This window comes from Rissa tridactyla, chromosome 13, assembly GCF_028500815.1.
Source record: "Rissa tridactyla isolate bRisTri1 chromosome 13, bRisTri1.patW.cur.20221130, whole genome shotgun sequence".
Taxonomy (NCBI): domain Eukaryota; kingdom Metazoa; phylum Chordata; class Aves; order Charadriiformes; family Laridae; genus Rissa; species Rissa tridactyla.
This window is the reverse complement of record NC_071478.1, coordinates 814576-838127: the sequence shown is the minus strand read 5'-3', so window position 1 is coordinate 838127 and position 23552 is coordinate 814576. Positions and strand designations below refer to the sequence as shown.

Below are 23552 nucleotides of genomic sequence, written 5' to 3'. Positions count from 1 at the left end.
CAACGTAACGCCACAGAAAGCACAGACGCACTTCTACCATTTCTCTGAAGGTCAGTTTTGTGGTGTGCACAGATTGACTCTCTTTTTGAAAGCACTTTGCAGAAGTTCCATGACTGGCTCACAATAGGCAAAAGCTCTAAAAGTAGTGACACATTTATCTGAATTTTGGAACGATTAGTGAAAGGAAAAACCCAACTGTTTAGTAACATTCTTAAAACAACACGAAAATCAGATTCAACCCACATTTTAAGAGCATGCAAAAGCACTGCTTTTCTCTCTGGCCTTACGAGAATAAAGCACGAGAGTCTGAATTAGCAAGAGAAGAAAGCACAAAAATAACAAGTAACTCAACAAAACAATTGAAAGCTTTTATTGTGATACCTCAAGTAGATACAATATAGTGAAACAACAAATGATGTACAGTATTGCTAGGACAAAACAGCAACACAGCCATGTCACCTGTAAAAGAAAGCATTGTAAAGAGTTTAAGAAACAATGAGGCACAACCCAACTGCCATTTATGACTCATGCTTTAGGCCTTAAACCATTTGTAACAGTCCTTTCAAAAGAAACCTCTGAAGTGTCTGTTCCTTTTGCAGTAAGTGTTTATACTGCTGGTGGGCTTAACATGAGTCTCAAAGAAGTACAATAAAGTGTCCAAATAGTTTAACAACAATTTGAAGCTTCTTCCACTCATCGCCATCATCAGAGAATGGAGATGTTGGACATTTGGTCTGTGAGAGCAGGTCACTGCGGTCGCAATCTGACTGCCGAGATGAGCGTGCAGAGAGAGCTCTACAAGCGTTACTCAGAGGGACGCGCAAGTCCGCCAGAAATGGTACACAGCATTCATCAACTCTTGCACTAACTTGATACACCGACACGAAATACAGATGACCATCAGGTCGTGGGTGCAGTGATGACGGTTCGTCAGAACCTCTGAGGCCAGATTTTAATCCAAAGAAATTTCATGAACTGTATTCCCCCTCCTCTCCCATGGATTGCAAAGACTGCAAGCATGCACGGCATACCATGGGATCGGCCGTTACACTAGACCTGGCTAGTGGGAAATTAAGATGAAATTACAACAAACTTCATTAATACAGTTTGTCATTGTAGAGCTTACAAAGAACGAGGGAAATTCATATTCTGGCCCTTTTTACTGGCAGATAAAACTGAGATTACTAGTCTGCTAAAAGCATACAGCAAGAGTGGTTAGGCTCACATGTCAGCAATCCCTCACCAAATTCTGCAGCTTATTTCACAGCAAGTTTGCAACTTAACAGAATTTTTATAGACGGCAGCATTGCCTTTTATTAATCAAAAAGGTACTTAGAGTGACCAGCCAAAGAGTAACGCTAGTGTTTGGAGGCAGACTCAGTCCCGCAACACCATTGTTACAGCCATTATTTTGGACCTAGAGAGAGAATGTGTGGTCAGATTACTAAAATCACATCAAATTATGATCAATTACTTTAGGACAGGCGTGGCTTTAGAGGTTCAGAGGAAAAGAGACTTTCAATACGTGTACATTTTTGCTAGCAAATTCCTATGCATCCCAATGAACATTTCTTCTAAGCCAGCTCATAGTCAGTTCATTTGGTCCAAGAAAGAGCCAGCAAGAAACAAAGGTTCACAAAAGCTTTTTGTTACACTTTATAAAAAACAAAATACAAAATAAATGTTAAGACCAACAATAAAAATAACCAGTACAAGTAACAAAAGTGCTCAAGTTGGAGGGGAAGTAAACTTGCCCAGAGCAAACACATACAAACTTTAAATATAATCTTTAATATATTACAAAAATTGGTTAGAGGGAAAATGCTTTAGTAAAATTTTTTTTCAAGTAAATTTATTTTTCTTTCAAATGACCGCTGGACGGTTCAGTGACCAGACTGACCTCTTCACATCAGCCAGCAGCCATTGCTATCTGGATTCTACTTTCACCAAAACCAGTAACAAGAACTCTCTACATCTTTAGAAGGGGAGAAAATAATCGCTGACGCTGCCAAGCAACACGGGAAGAAAATTCACATATTCCCGCAGTAGAATGAGCCTCAAGAATTGTCACATGGCAGCATGAAATAGCAATTCTGTACTAGTTCTGCTCTTTACTCCTTCTAAGAGTTCACTCTTAAAAGACCAAAAGAAATATTGCTTTGTTTGGTTCTCCTAAAAGCCATAAACATCACATATAGATCATTAACTCTTTATGCCAGTAGTCTGAAGCTCTATGTGCTAAGCACTCGATGAAGTCCCAACCTTTGGCATCAAAGTTAATTAAGGTTTTGGTGAAAATGTCCAGTTCAAAATATAAATAATGCACTGAAGAAAGAGGTTGAATTTCTAAGTAAGACTCAGGCTGTTACAGACAGCATTGACTTACTAACAAGAGATAGCCAAACTCCCAATCTTAGGGAGAAAACTTTTTAATACTTTACATATTTTCTTTAATTTCAACTCTCTACTGAAAAGTAGCCATTACTTTTGTCTTCAGCCCAGCGTACTGCTTCAACAAGTCTGTAGCCAGGAAATAAGAAAAGCCCAAGGATACACAAACTTCACATAAGCGTGTTCACAAGTATCCACGCTGCAACTGGACTTTGAAGCCAACACAAACTTTTTGCTGATAGAAGTTTTAGTGCTGCCTTTGTTGGCAACACACATTACAATGGAGGAAAACAAAACCCCAAGAATTCCAGGTCAAAAAGATCAAGAGACAGACAACACCAAAGCCCATCTCGCATTGCTAACAAGGGGACTTTGAAGCCTGATGATGTGAGCATGGAGTAGTAACGCGTAAGCCACAAAATCCAGACTGAACATGACTGTACCACCTCAGGTCTCTGGACTGAAACCCAACAGCTTTAGCTACTTCTCTAAGTCTTACATTTTTAACTCATAGGTATAGATCACAACAACATCTTGAATGCAGTTCAGCCAGCCTGCACCACAGAGAACGCGTACACGTGGGGAACTCTCCTCTCTCTCCTCCTCTCCACAAAGACACCGGAAAGCTGGTTTTGGAGATGTGTATTGCCCCTACCCATTGGCATAATTTTTCATGTATGACAAAATTTCTAAAGTGCAGCAGAGTTCAAGAAAGCCTATCAGAGATTCCCAAAAACGTAACAGCAGCAACAGCACCTATGACTAATTTTGCAGGTGCCATATTAGAATTGTTATTGAGAGAAAATGATTTTGTATTGCAAGGCTTCCATACTGTTCAGTTATAGTACTTACGTAGTGTTAAAGGTTTTTTTCCAAACATTTTGTCCTCGAACATTAAAAGGATTAAAATACAAAAAGTCTTCAGAGACTGTTTAATTTGAAAATAAAGTTAGCAAATTTATGTAGAGTGTTTCTTTCATAGCTCCTTAGAACTTGCATGCACAGATACCAGCAGCTAATATTGTGCATACACTTTGCAGAAGTTTCTCTCATTAACTCATTCCATTTAAGAAATGGCATGAGAACAAAAGAGAAGGTGAGCTTCATATAAATTTTTATTATAAAAAGGTACTTGGGGATGATTTAGCCAGCAAACCAAGAAACCCTTTCCCCACCCCCAAGTTTTAAAAACTATCTTGTTATTTTATTTTATGAAAAACTGAGTCAAACTTCCCTTCCCTCTTATTACCCCTCCTTTTCCTACAGGTACAATATTAATTTTCATGTCATAGGCTCTGGCCATTTCTCACAAAAATAAATATTTTTGTTCAAATGTAGCAGATGCAGAATACTTCAACAAGTTTCCTTGATATCAACCTCTTTGTCCAGTGCATTAGGACTATACAGTTACATGGAACCAGCCATAAAACTTTACTGATGCACAAGTCCCTGTTACTGGCAAAGGTACAGTACCAAAACTTTTTTTTTTAATACACCGACTAATGCGTTTTTTTTGTTGTTTTTTTGTTTTTTGTTTTTTGTTTTTTTTTTCCAAAATAGAAGATGCATATATTTTTCTGTCTTTTTAATCTTGCAACCTATAGTTTTATAAATTTATTTTCCAGCAAACTCCTTAGGGAATACGTTGGTCTTAAATGAACACATTCTATAGCATTATTGATTTAAAATCCTTCTAATGTATTTCATGAAGATAACCAAACCTCTAGCATAACCTTTCCTAACGACTTGAGACCAGCTAACTTCAGTCAGTGCAATGGAAATATTTTTTAAAGTGAGCACTGTACCTTTAACCAATTCACCTACAAGATGTACACAGGTTGTGGTACACTCAAATTTAAAAAAGAAATTAATAACTACAATACTGCATCCTCTTCACTGCCAAACACATCAGAAATTGCTACATATAAAAAAGCACCCCATCCCATACATTCTTTCAGACTGCTCAGATACAGGACTTCTACAGGACTGGAGTGTGGGTGTTTAGGCAAGAAGCATGCACAGCAGAAGGTAGCATTAAAGGCATAGGTCAGAGATAGATGCTAACCAGTAAAATCTGTTTTCAATTAGTGAACTGTTTCTCTAGTTTGAGAGAGTTTAGAAAAAGGTCATCCAAAATGTTTCAAAACAACTGTTCACACAATAATACACGTACAAAAAGAGGGAACTTACACAAGGAGAAAAGGCAAACATGGCCTGAAATAGCCACTTACACTACACTACTCATTTGTGAGGTTTCAGAGTTCAGTGATATTCTCAGGGCCACTCCAGCCAAGCTCTTCCTTTACTTTGCGTTAGTCTTTGTAAAGCACGTTCCACAGAATATTGTCCAAACAGAAGGAAAAAGGTTGTGATTCACTCCCAGCCATTGTCTTTTATCATGTGGGCAAGTTCAATGATAAATTTTCCTTCTTTGTATTTCTGACTGCTCTCAAAAGCATGTTCCTGGAAAGAAGAAAAATCAAGACGCTGCATTAAGCTGGGGAAATTAAGTATTTTAAACATCAAATTTGCATTAAAAATACAAACCAGAAAACATTCCAGTTCCCATCCCGTATCGGTTACACTGGATAAAGGGCAGTAGACAGCAAAGAGAGAACTAAAACGGTTGAGAAGGAAACAGGAGTAAACTTCTCATAAGCGGAATCGGCAGATCCACTGTGCAACCGATCCTGCTTTAGAACTTTTCACGTTCTCTCACGGCTTAGGGAATTTCAATGCTTTTTTTAAGTGAAGGTTAGGAAATGGCGTGTTATGCATGTTCAGTTTCCTTTTTCCCCAGAAGCAATGAAAAAAGGGAAAGGGAACCTTTTCAAAAGCTCTCCTCTATATTCACGATCAGAGGGAATGCATTAGGACAACTTCTTTATCTAAGACCTGAGATACCAAATCAATGCAAATCTTACATGCAACATTTTCAAAACATCAAACTTGCAAAACAGCTGCAAGTGTTACACGCAACTGTGAAAGTGCACAGATAACTTTCCAAACAGCAGAATCAGTCAGTGCAAACATGCTCAGTACCCTTTATTGTCATTGATATTTTTGCTGTATGAACCAACTTTTGCAACCCAAGAAACTGAAGACCCACTTTGACAATTTCTTCCATCCAGTTTAGTGGATGCGGTTGGTAATCTTGCAAAAAGATATTACAGAAGTATTAGACAGCTGTAATAGCATGTATAGCTCATGCTTGTTTCACAGTTCAGAATGAAGTTATATCTACTACAGCATTCCAGCAGATGTAGGGAAGCAGAAGTATATTACAGTCCGATACATACAAAAGCACTAGAGCTAACCCACCTAAACTATCAGTATAGGTGCTACCCAACGGCCTACTCAAATATCTGTGCTTCAACATATAAACATTTACTGAAGACTTAAGTATATTGCTTACGTATTTCCATCCGAGAGTGGTTTTACAGTTTTCACAATAGATATCTGCTACAGCATGTAAACCTGTCAGAAGAACTCTCTCCTCTGCTGGACCACAGCCCACATTTACCCTGGGGGAAAAAAAAAAAAAAGTTACATTAATTGCACAAGAACATTTCTTTTCTTACCTGTCACCCACCTTTTCTCCAGAGGACAAAAAATGGTTAAAAAAACCCAAGAAGTGCCTAACTTATTCAATGTTGTAAAAGTAACTTCCTCTGCTACACTGAACTGAAGGACAGGACGAAAAAAGGCTTTTGGTTTTTGTTTTTCAAGTGGTTAGTCCAAACAGCAAACTGTTGGTGATGTCCACTTGCTCCCATCAACAAAGACAAAAATAGTTAAACTTTCAGAGAACAGAACACTAAGCAGTAACTGGACACCTCTACAGTTTTGGGCTTTTCCTGAAAACCAATTTGAGACCTGTATAATGGAAGTCTGTACCAGTAAATCAGCACCAACAGCTGAATTTAGAATGAACTCCAAAATAGCAGTAAGGAAAAAGCCTCATAAATATTTCTTTGCTACAGATCAGCAGACTAAGCCATGATGAACAAACAGCAATATCAAAACAAAACACCCCATGAAGGACTGCATCAAGCTAGTTTTCTCATGAGTAAGAGTCTATGCAGAAGACACAAGGCAAGACTAAACCAAGTTTTTACATAGTGTTGTACAAGAGCAAAATTTTGCCATTTTTGCTGTTCTATTACCAAATTCTTACTACTGCAATTATACTAGAAGTCCCAAGTTACCACCGAATGGCTACATTTAAAAAGAACTTCAAGGATCTGCAATCAAATCCTTTGCAGTTATAGTTCCATTATCCTGGTCTAAAATAGACTGAGACACTTAACTGCATTTCTTTTTCCAAAATGCTGCAACACAATAAACTGCTGAAAAATAAAGACAAAAATGCAATCTTGCATATTAGAAACTTAAAATACATCCATTAGCAAATTCAAAGAGGCTTATATCATAGGTAGGACATGCCTAAAATTGCAAATATTAGGCTTGATAAGATCACAGAGACTTTTGCCTCTAGCACATTTGCAATATTCAAGGTCATTTAAGATGTACCAAGTTTACTGAAACATTAACCTGTAAATGTATCTGTCACACTGGAAAATTCTTCTTTAGACTACAGCAGAGTTGTGTAAAGCAAATTTACAGTCACACAATATATTTTGACTTCTGGAATATCTCAGAATGTCAGCTCTTACTCAAGACAGTTACCATTCCATACACAAAAGGATTTTCATATTAACACCCTCCACTAAACTTTCAGCTATTAGCAGAATCACTTAAAATATAAGATAAACTAAGGGATACTTATGCATCGGCTCAGTAGGCTCTTTAGTAACTATTGCCGGTGAGTAAAGCCGATGATAGAAAGAACAGGGCAAAGTGCAGCTACATTAATTCCTACCATTTTCCACTTACGAAGCATATTGAAAAAGACGACATACTGTAGGTAGTGCGCGTAACCGTAACAACATACTTACACAGAATTAAAGAGGTAGGCTCGTCCCTGGCTTCCCTGGAAGGACTGCATTAAAAAAAAAATTGCACTTATTAACATTTGTGAACACAAAAACCCCCACCAAACAAAAAAATAGTGCCAGAAGGGTGTGTTAGTAAGCATATAAACATAATACAGACATAAACTATTTCAGATTAATTACTTTATATCAATTCTTTATAGGGAAGCCTAGTCAGCAAAGTTTTCACCCACATTACATTTTTAGCAATGATTTTAAGTTATTAAGTGTCATTGTTCAAAGTAAGATGTCCATAATGCAAACAAAACACACTTTTTCCCCATCCTCCTCAGCAAGATATCAATTCTCATTTTCCTAGACATCCTTCATGCTAATTAAAATAAACTGCTTTTAACTCAAAGGGAATTATTTCCATCTCCTCTGGCCTCTCCCACTGCACCCAAAAGATTATTTATTCCAAGTTCATTGCACCATTTGATGTAAGACCAGTAAAATTCTGGACCCAGCATAAAACCATCATACTGTATTCAGGAAATGCATCCAAGCAGTTTATAAGGTCTGCTTTTATTTTAATAAAACAACTGTTATCATCAAATGCCCAAGGACAGCCATATGCTTTCAAATCTCTCATGTAGATTATGGACAAGAAATGACTGTCAGATTTGTTGGCTGCATCTAAATGAATGTTTTAGTTCAGAGCAGTGGCAGAGTTTTGAAGTAAAACCCTTAAATCAACCACACTTACTGAGGGCTGGTTTGCTTGCAGAGCAGTCTCAGTGCCTGTGAACCACATCTTTGCTCCTTCTCTACCAAACTAAACCAGTAGCTCTTCTACTGTGCCCTCTGCCAGCGCTAATGAAAACATAAAGGCCTGAACCTACGACCACACAGCCTCGAGCTACAAACGTCCCGGAAAAACCTGCAAGCAGACTAGATCCAGCCATAGGTAAAACATGCAAGATGTATGTAAGACACCACTGCTTTCATCTGTTGATTTGTTCCTTCTGTATTGAATTACATGGTAATTTAGACATAGCCATTATTTCCCACTCAAACAGGATCACACCGAAATGGGAGTTTTCCTTTTTTCTCTCTTCCATACTAAATTCCATTTTAAAAAAAAAAATCCCTATCTTAATTTCTTTTTTCCAGAATTTACCTTCCCTAACTGCCCTGGTCTCAGCTGGAAAAGTTAATTTTCTTTCTAGTGACTGCTGTGAAAAGAATGTCAATTATACCTACTGTTTTTAGTTGTTGCTAAGTGGTGTTTACACTATCCAAGGACTTTTTTCAGCTTCCCAGAGAAGCACAGACAGAAGGACAGAATGGCCAATGAAAGAGTCTACGCCATTGACTTCATGCTCAGTATATAAATGGGGGTTAGCTCGGCACGGTGCCAGGCGGTCAGTGACCCACGTCATTATTATTATTATTGTTTTTCCTTTTCTGTTATTGTTTCTGTTAAACTATCTTTATCTCAACCCCTCTTTTTTCTCCCCCAGCTTCTTGAGGGGAAAAAGAGGAGGGGTGGTGAGCGAGCAGCTGCGTGGTTCCAGTTGCCAGCTAAGGTTAAAGCATGACACTAGCCTGCCTTCAAAGAAAATTAACAATTTTATCCATGCTGAAGAGAAAGTACAATTGTTTTTAAGAATCCTTGCCATTCTAGTATTGACGATCAAAGATAACTTTTCTGAAACCTACATTAGATCCACATGGAAGGTTTTTGAATATTTTTGAATGGTTTTAGTAACATTAGGCATGGAACCATTGGTGGAAGCACCTTTCTGCAATGGATTCTTCTGCTGACATGTATTTAAGTATATAATTAAAGTCCCTTGACACTAAATCAGATATTTTACCAGTCTAATGATTAGCAACACACCACCAATAACTCTTGTATCTTAACTACTTACTCAGAACAGTTTGCAAGAAAAGATGTAAAAGGGAAATGTATATAAATGAACACTTTTTGATCAACATTAACCAGATTATATACTGCAACAAAGAATGTTAAAAGAAATCCATGACTCTGGACTACTGTAAGTAGCAATGGTGGCAGTGTAGTTACATGGAGCCCTTAGCTACTCATAAAATCTTACCTTAAGAACCTTAAGTTCCACTTAACAGTTTAGAGTGTTAATATTTTAATATTATTTTAGCAACCATTTAAAAGAATTATTAAATTGAGATTTCCATTGACACAACGTATTTCTTCACCTATAGTGAAGACAAAAGAAAAGGTACTCTTCTCCATTAGCCAGAACTGCAAGTCTTATTTTTCACAAGGCAAGGGGAAAAAAAAGATAGGCTACGTGCTACAGTGAGAGCTAAAACTCCAGGCAGGACTGACCCTGAAAGGAGAGACTCGGTTGATCAGAGTCTGAACAGCCCTGCCAGAAAGTAATCTACCTACCTTAAAACCAAACAAAAACCACCACCACGACTTCAGTTCTCCCGAGATACTCAAACATGCACCTCCATCACAAAACTGGCAGAATGGTACAGTCTGTAGCTTCTATAGAATAAGCAGTGCTCTAAATTTGAGGCAGGGTCTCAATCAATAACGAAGCACAGAACACTTACTGCAGATGGAAACAAAAACTCTTCATGTATATACTCTCAAAAACTGCCCATTAACTTGCCTGAGTCAACTACATGTGAATTTAGGCAACTGCAGTTGTGCAACCCCAAAATTTAAGAAAAAGCAAAGGAAACACTTTAAAGGTCCTATTATTCATTAAAAAGTAAACTTAAACTAGAATTTCCTTGTTCCATGTACCCGAAATTTAGAAAAAGAATTTCCAAAGACATGATGACCATTATTTTTGATTAAGCTACTGTAAAAATTCTTGCAGCTGTAAAATTCTTTTTACTGTAAAAATGTTGCAGCCATTTCTCCTTGCTTTAAAAACTTTATGTTGTGAATTACAATCCACAAGTCCTTTTTCAAACTGCACCATAAAATACTGTCTCCTATTAAATTAATCATGTGCTAGTTTCTCTATTTACATATAATTACACATGCCAATCGCATACAAATGAATGTGTTTTCTTGTCTGGTCCTACACAATCACCTTTTAAACTACTTATATGCCATACTTGAAGTTCCCCAGCAAGCTGGGAAAGAAAGAGACTGCAGAACAAATCAACAGTCAGGAGACCTTTTAAACTACTTACGCAATTATTTCTGCCAAGTTTATGTTTAGTCTTGACTTAGTATCACCTAATAAGAGCTCTCCTTTGACCCTGCATTTCTCAAAATTAAGCAGAGGGCAGTAACAGGATGACAGGAATAGCAGAAAAAGCAGCTCTTCCCCTCTTGTTTCATAAGCTGAAAAAAAAAAACTCTAGCCAAATGAAACACAAACCGCAGGTTGGAAAGTACTGCTTTAGTTGTTCTTTTTTCCTGATGTATTTTTAAAGATGACTTTTCTTTTCTTGTGCCCTTTGCTTTGTTGCTTTAAATATGCAGGGGGGTTTGGACTAGATGATCTCCAGAGGTCCCTTCCAACCCTACGATTCTATGCTGTACTCTCCTACAGGTTTTTTCCCCTCAGAAATGGGCATCTTCATTGCTTTCTAATTTTCGGGATTATCAGGGTAGAGTGGAGGGAGAGGCAACAAAAAACAGAACCTTTTCCCAGGACAGTGGTTTTAGAAAGAAAATCTGCTTCACAAACATCCCATTGTGAAAAGCTCCTCCATTCCCACCTTCTCCAGCTTCCTGTTAGCAGAGTTTGGCCGACTCATTTGATATCATCTTACTCGCCTACATACATGTTTAGAGGCTAAATATTACATTTACATGCCATGGAACAATTGTTTCTTTGCCCAGCTGGGAAGAGCGAGTTCCTCCACGTTTACATCACTCACAGCAGCCGGTGGCAACTTGTGTTACTGCTTCTGGAATAGAGAACTCGGGTCTAGGCAACTCAGACTTGCCTTTAAAATCATGACATCAATGTGTCACTGAGCATTTAATGGTTTGTAATCCACCCATATGGAACTCTTAATACACTGACTGAAGTAAAAGCACTGTAAAGATATCAATTTTTAGATTTCCGTGCCTTTTCATTTTTCTTATGAATTTCTTGTCAGAGCTTGGCAGTCACAGTTTTTTATTCACATGAATAGCCGAGATTTTTTTTCCCAAAAAACTGAATTCAAACAACACAAAAAGGTATACATCTGTCACATATGCATTCTTTTGACCACAGACTATTGATTTATTATCAGAGCTCTACTTCCTGATGCATCCTATTACTAGAAATGAAAAGAGAGCAGCTCATTGCAGCACCTGAACTGCTTGCTAAGCTTGTGCCTTGGCTAAAAACAGAGTATTTTGCATAACCAGAAACAAAAATTAACACTGAACAAACATTTGTTTTTACCAGCAATAAGTTTCTCACACTCTGCAATGTATGATTTAGTTATACTAATATGAATTTTAAGAGACTGACAGGTTAAACACCTCGTGTGTCAGCTCCTCAAAGGAAATAGAAGAGAATATTTTAAATGGCAGTGTCAAGGACTAACAGGAATAACTGTTCAAACCAGTCCCTGACAAACTGCTCTTCTACAGAACAAACATCACCTATGCAAACGCAAAATTTTGCTTTGCAAGATTTGCTCAGCACTTCCAAGACTGCTAGCACTATACATAAATCATAACAAACCCAGAACATGCTACTAAAACTGTCATAATTCTGAGTCTGAAATATGTGTCTTACCCAGTAGAGAGGAATTAGAAGACGGTGGAAGTGTGACCAACTGTCATCAATAAAGACTCACATCAATCAGGATTTTTACTTAGAAGCTGGGCAATTTATCAGTTCAACTAATATTCACAGTTAAAACAAACTTGCTTTAAGTCTGCTTTTTCATGGTCCTCAATTAATAATACTGCATTGATTTATGAGTTAACTTTGTCCGTAGAAAATGCCCATCTTTGACTAGCTGTCCATTCCCGTAGGAACACCTACAAGATCCATAACATTTTCTTGTTTCAGCACAGCTGTAAATATCTAGAATGTCTGACAGGGAAAGCGAAATTGTTTAACTCTGCTTAGGAACTATAATAAGGTCAACTGCAACAACAGTTTGGTATTATGATCTTTTCACGTCATCCGACAGACCTCTGTCATCAATACATTTTGTAGTAAAGAAACTTTACAAGTGTTTCACTTACACGCTAGTACGAACCTCCAGATTTAGACATGATCTATGCTCCTAAATTAAACCCGCCATTACCTCTAACACCAGGATTAGCTGTTTTACCCAGGAGAAGAGGAAGTCTCAGTTTAAGCAGAAGATGTATTTACTGCCCCGAGGCGTACCTAAGGGCGTGGGTGGGGGAAGGGAAGCTACTAAAAAGCTTATGTAATTAATTATTCCCCACAGATGGGATTAGATTGTGTGGCTAGAGATCATGCTCCACGGAAAACATCCAGAGAAACTGCCATCTTAGCATGTATTAAGGGTACAGCAGGCATTATTATAAGCAAGTCAGAATGGCATTAACAATACCTTCCTTAAGCACAGCTTGCAAGCTTCTCGTAACACGGAAAAATAATTTTAAAGAATGGTAAGGAAAGAAGTCCATAAGTTGGGGGGAGGGGGGTTTACTTCATTTTATTGAGTTTCCTTTCATTTTCTAGAGTTCACTTTACAAGCTAAGATGGATCAACCTGAATTAGTATTCTGAACAAACATGCAATCCAAAGAAATATTGCTGGTAAGTCAGAAGACAGTATTCATAGGAACAGTATTCTTAAGGTAAACCAGAAACACATACAAGTGCTTTGATGTCTGAAATTATCTTCTCAGTAAGATGCATCAGAGGCTGTGAGGATATACTGTCACTTCAAAATTTGCAAAATAAATTCAGAAAATGGAATTCAACATAAGCTACAGACAAGAAAAAGCATCATGGATAAAAAAAAGTATTTGTTCCATTTGATATTTCTCTCAGATTGAACTCCTCAATACTGCAGACAACTAGAGATAATGCTGCTCAGCTACTTACTAGGCAAGTAATTCCAGATGATCATTCTAGATGATTCTAGAGTAAATATTAAAAAAATTTTTGCAAGTACATTTTCATTTGATTATTTGCTGATTTTAAAAAAGCAAGTTACGAAGTTCAGTATGTAGAGAACAACCGTCAGAAACTCCACCCCAAAAACTGCATGCCTGCAGATTTGGCAAATGCTATTGCCGAAGTGAAGACTTTGTCAGGCATGACAAGTTATCTTGAGTTATACAGCATCTCAAATGCATTTCAGAAATAATTATGTCAAAACACCCATAGAGTAGAACACTTGCCTTGCACACTTTCCATTTCCTTTAAGTCTTCAAATCTATTCTTGGGTGTTTTCCAAAGATTGCTTCTCTTCTGAAAACTAGATTCTTCCCCCAAGAGAAGAAAAAAAAAACAACAAACCAAAACAGAACCCAAAAAACTAGAAGCCTCTTAGAGAAAAAAAAATAGCACCAGAATATTTATTAGATTAAGCCCATTCTCAACTTTTTCAGCAGGAAACAAAAATGGCCTTCAAGCATACAACAGGCCCAACTATCTTTCTAAGTACTCCTTATATCATAAGCGAAGGGGGATCACCAAATTGAATCAAGCTAAGAACAGCGCAAAGACCACAAACCCTTAAAAAAAATCCCTCCTGAACTCATCAGTTGAACAGAGGAGGGCAAAATCACAGATTGAAAAGCAAGGCTAAAAACGTTTTGGCATCTATGTAAGCTGCAGACTTTTCCTTCTCATCAATAATATAACAGGAGACATACTGAATGCCTTGAAGAAGTAAATTTAACCACCAAGATTGTTCTTTTACCCATAAGGTGCAAGGATTTCCCAGTGAAGTCAGTGACAGTTATGTATATATACCTTTATGCAGAACTTGTTCTTGAAAACATTGACACATCTAGTCTCCTCTGTGACTTCATATGACTTTTCCCCCCCTCTGGTCAATATGCTTTGCCACGAATGAGACAGAAGAAAGTGACAGTATTTATACAGGCATCTGTGCAAAGTAATCCAGATTTTCTTCCATCCATTGTAAGATGATTCAACAGTCTTTCAAGCAGGTCAGCCCTGAGTAACAAAGCATTATACTTTGCAATATATGCACTAGGTTCCAAAATGTCTATTAGGTATTTGTATTTCTTTGTAGTTCATTGGACCTTGACTGAATTTCTAAACAATTACTGGAACTTAGTGGGTACAAGCCATTCTCTAGTGCTTTGAAGCTTACGCTCTTCAAGAAACATTTGCCACCTATAAAATATTAACTACTGCTAATAAGCACCGCACATTCCCTATCATTTACTAACAAATCAGAAGAAAACTCTTTCAATTAAACCTTTCACAAAACTTATTTCATAATCACTTTTAGAACAGCATACCTATAACATTTTCTACAGGCCACAAAGCAACAACCTCTCCTGGACATAAAAGTTTTACATCAAAACTTAATTACGTCAATTTTTTTAAGTTGTTGGGATTTTTAGAATTATTAACATGTACTGTTTGGTCACTTTTTATGTGCTATTTGAACATTTTAAGTCCAATGAGTGCCTCCTATGTCACCCATATTTTGCCTTGCTCTCTATTAAGACCTGCGGTTGCTTGCTGCTAGAGGTTACTTCTCTTCTGTGCCTGCAGTCATAGTAGGATATGAGTCTAAAAATATCGTAGAACCATTTTGGTTGGAAGAGACTTTTAAGATCAAGTCCAACCGTTAACCCAGCACTGCCAAGTTACCACTAAACCATGTCCCCCAGCACCATGTCTACATCTCCTTTACCCATTTGCTCTCTTTAAAGAAATAAAAATCTGCAGTTTCTTCCTCTGTCCTCTGAATGCCCCCCACCGCAGTGAAGACTGGTATGTTCCTTCTAATAGTGTTTTTTTAAAAAGCATTTAAAATTCACTTCGAAGTCTTCACCAAAGAAACACAAAATCCAGCACTTGCAGACTTGTTAAAAGTGCAAATCAGTAGTGCCTAGAAGCTACCTAACATGAGTTAAAAATTACACTTTTTTCCATTAAAAGTCATCTACGGTTTCTTAGTTCTTTCATTACGTATCCTTCAAATTAGTGTTTTCCCCAAGATTACTGCAATTTAGATTACGGCAGCTGTTCATACACATGTGCATGTGTTCAGCTGTACAGACCAATGTTTGTCAGGATCTCCACTGCCAATGACCCCCTAGTTTGGGATTCCTGTCCTCAGCCCCTCTTCTTCCTGCCCCTCCCTAGACCCAGAAAACACAAGGTTACAGAGTGAAAGTATCTAGAGATGCACGCTCTAATCACTCACATCCAAGTGGATTTTAACACAAGGCAACATGTCAAGTCCTTTCACAGTTGCAGAGAAAGATAAAACTACAGGTAACTATGAATTCACTTGTGCAGGTAGCACATTTTTATATTGTCTTATTAGTCTGCATTCTTATTTCTAAGCCATTGCAAAGACTCATGGTTGCCATTTTATCACCACCACAGGCACAAGAAAAAATAGAGAGAGCTTGATGATTAATTCTAAGGGAAGAAAGAGATCCTGCTGCTCGAACAGAACAGAAATACAATGAAAAGGTGATTCGTGTACACTGCCATCCTTGTCAGACAATTGGCATTGACAGCTCTCAAAAGCAGAACCAACTGCAAATCTGTATTGAAGTCTGGTATTCTGAGGACCAGAATCAAAAGGATGATTGACAGAAAGATGCAGTGCTCTTTGCTTTTCCATGACAGACCAATGTTTAAGAGAAGCACCACTCATTGCATAGCTAATCTTCTCATCTTGAAGTCAGCTACATTACAGTGTCAGGTGTAACAAATGCTTATATCTCAAAGCACATTACAAAGCTAGTTGTAGCTGCTTTAAATTAAGAGCATACCACATATTTTGGCTCTTTTCCCCTGACCATAGAGAAAAAGAAAGCAACAACCACGCATGCAGGAGATGCTGCGCAGGGGGAACACCCACATAAAGCAGTTACAGCCAGGTACCAAATACTGTTACCATTTTCTGCTGAAGAATTTGTGGCACGAGGGTTCTAGAGTGATATGGTATAGTAAGCTTTTGGGAAAAAACTTTGGGAAAAAACAGTGACAAAATCTGTAACGAAAAATCATATTTACTAAGTGTTACCCAGAGCTTTTAACCGGGCCCTTGAAATGTATGTGTGTGTGTGGGAAGTCAGGTTGAGCAGTCCAATTCTCTGCTCCATCAATACATCCAAAACAGCACAGGAACTGTGCCGCTCTTAGTTAACTTTAGATTGCATAGAACCAACTTGCAACACTTCAGGTTATTTTAAGTATTTTTGCTGCAGCTGGGTAGTTAAAGTAACTAGGATTCCAGATATAGTGTGCATCAATGAAAGCACTTTAAGAGAACTTTAGCAAAAAGGCTTGTAAAAAAAATGTTCTAAGGTACACTTATCTGTTAGTCCTCTTCCAGGCCTAAGTTTGTTTACACGTGTTGTCTAGGATACGTCTTCAGTTTTTATTTTCCAGGTTAACCTGTGTTTTCATTTAAACTAAATCAAATCTTACTCCCTCCCACCACTCCCCCTACCACCCCCCAGGACAGCACTACTTATTTTTAATGGTCCGAGTGTATCTATTTCTTGGCAGTTGTTGCCATCAGAAGAACTTCTCCAATGCTGGGATATATACAAGTTAAGCTTAAAGGAGGGTGTTTTTTTTTTAAAGCTATGTTCCAAAACCAAGTACAATAGATGAGAAATGTTCTTTTTATTTTATAAACAAAGAGATACACCTCACACTTAAGCATATTTCTCATTATCACAAAGATTGAGACAATAAAATGTGGTCAAGAAATCATATGTTGACAGAATATAGATCAGCTGTCAAATAAGCATATGCCAACCTGCAAGTACAGAAACTTTTATAAGATGTCTTCACTGAAAACTGGAAGCCAGAAATAAGCAGAATCCATATCTAACACCCTTCCCAACACTATTAGAAACACCTTGAAGTATTTTTTATTTACTAGATGGAGAACTCTCTTAAGAACTCTATTATTTGAATTTCAATTTGATTTTTTAATGTTTGAAATTATTTACAAAGCTATAATATGAACACATGATTTGCTTAACAACATATTCAAAATATTGTGCTGACCCAAACCCCCCAAGACCTCGGAGAACAACTGGCTCATGTGGTAACTGCGGCAGTTTAGTCACCATGCAAAAAAAAAAATCTTAAGTCCACTAAAAGAAGAGCTTCCTATTAAGTATATGTGCTTGGATTGCATTTTCAATTAATTTCTACAGCTAGCAAAGTTTCATTCTTCCTGTAGGCATCTACAACCTGAACTTCAAGAAAGATGAACCCCTCCCACTAGTTTTTGGCCAAGAACATGTAGTGCATAACAAAGCTATTATTGCTTGTAATTTAAAATCCAATGTTGCCAAATAGACCCCTTATACTCAAATTCTGAAATCAACATGGAAACAAATGAAATTCAAATGCATTCACATTACTATTTGAATAGTTCTCTTGTTTTTGCTGACCTTAAAACAAAATAAGATAACTATAAAGAAAGTGAGGAACTTTTTTTCAGGTTAATAGAAGCAAAACAAGTCCTCCCTCTTAATTTTTTCCCATCATTTTGTATGTAGCTAGCTCACTGTTTCACATTTGATGTGTCACATTTACTGTTCCATGCCTCAATACATGTACTAAGTCAAGGGAAAGAATTGTTTAGGGGAAGAGACTGAAAGCAGAGCAGAAGCAAGCAATAAGCAATGCTGCCAAAAGCCATCACCAATTTTACTATTTTAATCAAGAAGTTGTCTGAGATCTAAAAGATCAAAAAGATCAGTAACACAAGAAAAACTATATGGGGAAACCCCGTTACTTCCTCATAACCCTCTAAGGGACAAGCCAGCAGGGATACTTTCTCCTCACCCAAAGAAAATCTCAATTCAGAAGTAGCAGCATTCTCTTAGTGCTGCTGAACACACAAAGAGGCAGGAGCAACAGATAAAGTTAGTTATAAAGGGTTTGCCACTAAGAATTTTATTTGACAAAACAGTTATATAGAAAGCAATTTGTATTGAGGTTTGAAAAGCAAGTGAAGTGGTTTTTTCCCAGGACACCATTACGAGAAAATCCATCAGAAGCTTATTTGAAGCAAAGAATGAGCCAGTCTGTCAAGTATTTATCCCAAATGTCAAGTTTCCCTATGCATTTCATACATCACAAATCTTGGTTTCTTCCAGCAACAGGTAACAACAGGCCTAGCCTGTTTCAGGCATCCACATATCCTCTACGCTTAAGTTTAGACAGTCCAACTGTTTTGAACACCTCTAGCTAATCATATGCCTTAGGAACTGGCATACAGCTGAAGCAAGTGTGTCTACAGATTCCATAACAGCAGGGGAACATTCTGGAAACAGCCAGGTTTGCAACCTTCAGTCAAATAGAGTCCAAAATAATCTTTATCTGGAATAACCATGCCCAGAATCATTTCCCTACCCAGAGATCCACGTTCTCTTCTGATAGTTTTCCTTACCAGACTTCTCAGGTATGACAGCTCACAAGTAGTACCTACCTGACAGCAGACAGAGGTTGTTAATAGAGGGAATATATTAGATCAGCCTTTATATCACTTTCAAAAATTTCCATAATATATCCAGTCCTCAGTACACAATATGTATGACCTAAGAGTGAACCCAGGGAAGATACTCTGAAGGATGCATCAACTTGCATCCCTTATCTACTGGGAGCAGCGATACAGTGATAACCATTTTGGTTAATAAATAATTCGTGAGGTCTCTAAACAAGCCACTTGCCTTGGAGATCAATTCATCATGATTGGCTAGGTGGGCTCTGCAGTGGATACAGCTGTAGGTTCGGTGACAGTTTGGCAGGTAAGCCTGGAACGTTTTTGATTTTGTCATTTTTACCATCTCTGCTGGTGGCTCCTCACTCAGCTCAGGGCTGGCACTTGAAGAATTACAACTTTGCTGAACTCGCTGACAAAAGAAACACTGGAATATGCAAGCAAAAGCCGTTGTTGTTCTGGAGTGTGTGTGGCACTTTCCACACCAATGACAGAAGAGAAACAGTCACAACCTGCAGGTGAAAAGAGCAGAACAATTAGCAGCTTACAACAAGACCAGTATAAACTTGTTATTCAACAATTCTAGACACAAAGCAAAGTGTTATTTAGAGCAAATGCCTGGCTGCACTACAGGCCCCTTTTTTCTATGAAGCTGCTCAATTCAAGTTCCATTCAACAGAGCAACAAGCAGTTCTGTGCCACTAGTAGCATCTACTCCATCACATTTCTAACAACGGGGCAGACTCAAATAGCTCTCCATGAAACACAAGCACTTGTACAATATACCAGGTGTATTCTTAAGACATCCATGCAAAAAATTACAACAAAAAGGCAGGGGATTGAAGAAAGTGAATTTTCTTTTAAGTTTCAGTGGTCAGTTCCAATATAGCAAGTGACAAGGCACCTTGGACAACACTGGTACATCCGACAATAAACATATAATAGACACTTGCACTTCAGCTTTCAGCAAAAATCTTGCTGTACTGCATCTGGCTTTAAGTCAAATACCAAGTAAGATGCTGCCACCCTATTCAGGGATCCCTGCCTCCTCCTCTTTCAAGCTCAGCAGAATTATGCCTTTAGGCAAAGGCCTTTTTGCCTAGTGTCCTGATCAAAGCTAATTAGATACCTCCTCACTCTACCAGAATAAATGCTTAATGGATGCTACCAAAATCAGTCAGATAATAAAAGCAATATTCTATACAGAGAACACCCAACTGCATTCTTAATCCTCAGGGTGCCTTTAAGAGACATTACATGCATAAACAGAGAAGGACAGACCTCCCCCCTATGCTGGAGAGCAAGCCTTTTTTAGGGTTTGCCTGAAAATTACAGATTCTAAATAGTCACCACAACATCTACTGATCTGTCAGAGGCCATCAGCTACCACAGTACATGCATCAGGCTAATGAGCAATCCAAACACGAACACTGCACCATCACTTATGTCATCAGCATCAGGTGACTGACAGAGTAGGTCAATAGCACAAACACAGAAGGAGAGCCAATATAAAGAATTTACAGTATCATGATCCAGCTATTAAAACAAGCATGCAAAACACTTATCACAGTTGTAAACTGTGTGCAGGGCAGCAGTTAACCACTCTTCTAGCAGTAGGATACTAGTAATACAAATAGAGCAGATAATGAAAGCCACATAAATTAAAGATTGTTTATAGGAAGCAGTCACTGTGCTTCAAAAGAAGTCTTGTGTAAGTGATCTGTACAGCAGGCCCAGCACAAGAGACAACCACAGCAAGACTTAAAGGGTTTTGGTGGGGTTTTTTTAATCTTAAGCTTATGATAGCAGCAGGAGAAAATACTCAAGAACTACTGAAGGACCCACTACAAGAAAGTTTCCTACACAAAGAATTGCAAAGGCAGAGATAAGCCACAAACAAGACACATAGCAGAACATACACAATCCAAAAAATAAAGCAACAATGGGAACAAGTTGCCATCCAAAGCACATATCTACACATCAGAACAATTCGACTTCTGCTAGTCATTGAAAACAAAGATTTGATAAGGGCTACAATAATATGTTTGAAATATCAACCCAATAATTAGCACGAAGAGCAAAACTGAATTATTAATATAATCATTTAAACAGATATTAGATAGCTATTGTCCCAAGATAACTTAATTATAGGTGCAAAGGGAAGAGTGATTAGGGTTTAGAGAAAACAGCTTGATATTAAGTCACATTTATTTGAGGTAACAGATTTTAGAATCATTGGATGGTTCGGGTTGGAAGGGACCTTAAGATCATCTAGTTCCCATCCCCCTGCCCTGGGCAGGGACACCTCCCACCAGCCCAGGTTGCTCTAAGCCCCGTCCAACCTGGCCTTGAACCCCTCCAGGGATGGGGCAGCCACAGCTTCTCTGGGCAACCTGGGCCAGGGGCTCACCACCCTCACAGCAAACAATTTCTTCCTGATATCCAGTCTAAATCTCCCCTCTTTCTGTTTAAAACTACTACATCTTGTCTTATTGCTCCACTCCCTCCCCATGTCTCCTATAGGAAAAAAGGAAGAGAAAGAAGACATAAGAAATACAGTCCTGGAAGTTAAACATGATGCTCCCTTTAAGTTCCCTGCTTGAACTCAATGCTAAGAAGATACAGATCCTGTTTAGTGTCACAGAAATGGAAAAAACAGGTTTCAGAATGAAAGGTACCACAAGCAAAGAGGTTCTGACTGTGGATTAGACCCTCTAGATCAGCAACTGAAACGTGAGCTCAATGCTTGCAAGAGTTCAGCAAGTTGAACATGAAAGGAATATATCTTTCTTCAAAGCATTCCAAACAGCTCTTTTATTTCACATTTTTAAAGGCAATACAGACTCTTTCAGACTCAATATACTGAGTCCTTCAACTACAGAAGTTAAAGGCTTCCAAAGCTCTTTTGACAAAACTATTTGAGATTGCGCTCTTCAAAAAAAAGGCAATCTTAAAACACACCGGAAGAGCCACAGATTTTGCTGCCCTGATGTTAAAGGCCAGACTGCAAACATTTCTCAATCTGCTCTAGCAATGGTGAATAAACCCAACCTCGCTTCACCCTGACCGTCCGGAGCAGCAGCAGGTTCCGCAGCTGCTGTCCAGAATCCTGTGAAAGCCGTGTGAAGCCCAGAGACAGCGATTTCTTTATTATTCTCGGCCAAGAGCGCACTCCGGGCGCTCGGCAGCTCGGACTGCTGGCGGTCCGGGGAGCGGAACGAGCTGAGCGCAGCAGCGGGGCGGGGGTCGCGGCCTGGCCCGACCCCCTAAGGCTGCCCGTGCGCCGCGCTGCCCCGGCGCCCACCACGGTCCCGTTCGGCGGCGCCATGCCCTGGGCTGTCGCGACAGCGCCGGCCGGGGGAGGGGGTCTGCCCCCGCCCCGACAGGGAGGCCGCGCGCCAGCCGCCCCGCCCCGTGACGTCACCTCCCAGTCGGCCAATGAGGCAGGGGAGACGCCCCGCCCCGCGCGGCTCCCGGATGTGTAAACAAACACCCCGGCGAGCGTGGCGGGGGGGGCCCGGCGGGCACCGGGAGCGAGCGGAGGGGCCGCAACGCCGCCCGAGTCGCGGGCAGCGCGCGGAGCAACGGAACGGGTGAGAAGCGGCCTCTCCGTCATTTCTGGGCTCAGAAACAAATAATGAAAAAGTGACACAAAATAAGCCATAGAGCCCTCGGCCAGCGCCACAAAGCCCGTGCAGGCGCTCTCGGCAAGCCGCCATGCGATGGCTCCCCCAGGAAAAAAAACCGCGCGAAGTTAAAGACCGAGGCGCGCGAGCCTCATTTTCCGCTCTGGATCCAGAGAAACGGCGGGGGAAAAAAAAAAAGGCGCGGGAGAAAGTTGCCGGCAGCGCAGCGCTGGGCTCCCCCGGCGGCCGGGAGCCGCCGCTCCGAGCGCGGCTGAGCCCTTCCCTCCGCGCAACGGAGCGCGAACCCGCCGCCATCCCCGCATGACAACGGCTCGTCTTCCCCGGGCAGCCGTGCGCGGCGCCCCCGGACGCGGACCGGCAGACCTGGGCAGGACCGGCCGCACGGCCCCCGGGGGGGGGCGTGAGGAAGCGAGGCGGAACCTCCGAACCCCTGCTCGCCGCACCACCATCCCCCCCAATTATGTAAACCGTCGGTAACGAGGAGGCTGCCGGCAGCGCTGCCGTCATTTCCAGGCGCTATAAATAGCGCCCGAGCCCTCCTCCCGACGGCAAAGTTGCCTCGGCGTCCCGCCCCCCTCCCCCCCCCCAAAAAAAAAATTCCACCAGCCCCGGCAACAGCGAGAAGGGCCGGCGCCCCGTACTCACCGCTGCGCCGGCTCCGGGCCCCTTCCCTCAGGGGGCTGGGGCGGGCGGAGCCCCCTCTCCTCAAGCGGCGGCCGGTAAGGGCCTCACCAAGAACACAAAGGGGATAGTTAAGGAGGGGGAGCCGCAGCTTCCCGCGCCTCACAGGAACAGTCTCAGCGGCGGCGAGGGTGTCATAAACGGGGGCCGGGCGCTCGCCTCCCGACCCGCGGCCCTCGGGGTGGCCCGGGCAGCGCCGCCATCCTCCTCCTCCTCCCGCCGCCTTTGTTTTCCTCGCCGCGGCGCTGCCGCCCGTTAAACCC

The 23552-nt window shown here is 40.2% G+C and overlaps 1 protein-coding gene across 3 annotated transcripts; it reads right to left on the bottom strand.

Moving 5' to 3' along the window:
• Positions 1–347: 347 nt before the first annotated feature.
• YPEL1 (yippee like 1) lies at positions 348–23552 on the bottom strand. 3 transcript variants are annotated; one of them, XR_008469244.1, is made up of 6 exons: positions 23254–23552; positions 19191–19473; positions 7350–7393; positions 5807–5915; positions 4582–4854; positions 348–1417 (listed from the first exon to the last, which is right to left on the bottom strand). XR_008469244.1 is itself a non-coding variant. In XM_054220052.1 (5 exons), the coding sequence occupies exons 2-5, from the start codon at positions 19305–19307 to the stop codon at positions 4765–4767; spliced, it is 360 nt and encodes a 119-aa protein (XP_054076027.1). In that variant the 5' UTR covers positions 19308–19473; positions 23254–23552; the 3' UTR covers positions 348–4764. The 3 variants fall into 3 exon arrangements, 1 of the variants encoding a protein (XP_054076027.1); XR_008469245.1 differs by having other exon boundaries at positions 4623–4854; XM_054220052.1 differs by having other exon boundaries at positions 348–4854.

Coding starts and splice junctions, on each gene's coding strand:
- YPEL1 (XM_054220052.1), bottom strand. CDS start 19,307: ATGGTAAAAATGACAAAATCAAAAACGTTCCAGGCTTACCTGCCAAAC. Junction 5,916..7,349: donor GCCTACCTCTTTAATTCTGT/GTAAGTATGTTG, acceptor TTTTTCCCCCAG/GGTAAATGTGGGCTGTGGTC. Junction 4,855..5,806: donor CCACTCTCGGATGGAAATAC/GTAAGCAATATA, acceptor TCTTCTTTCCAG/GAACATGCTTTTGAGAGCAG.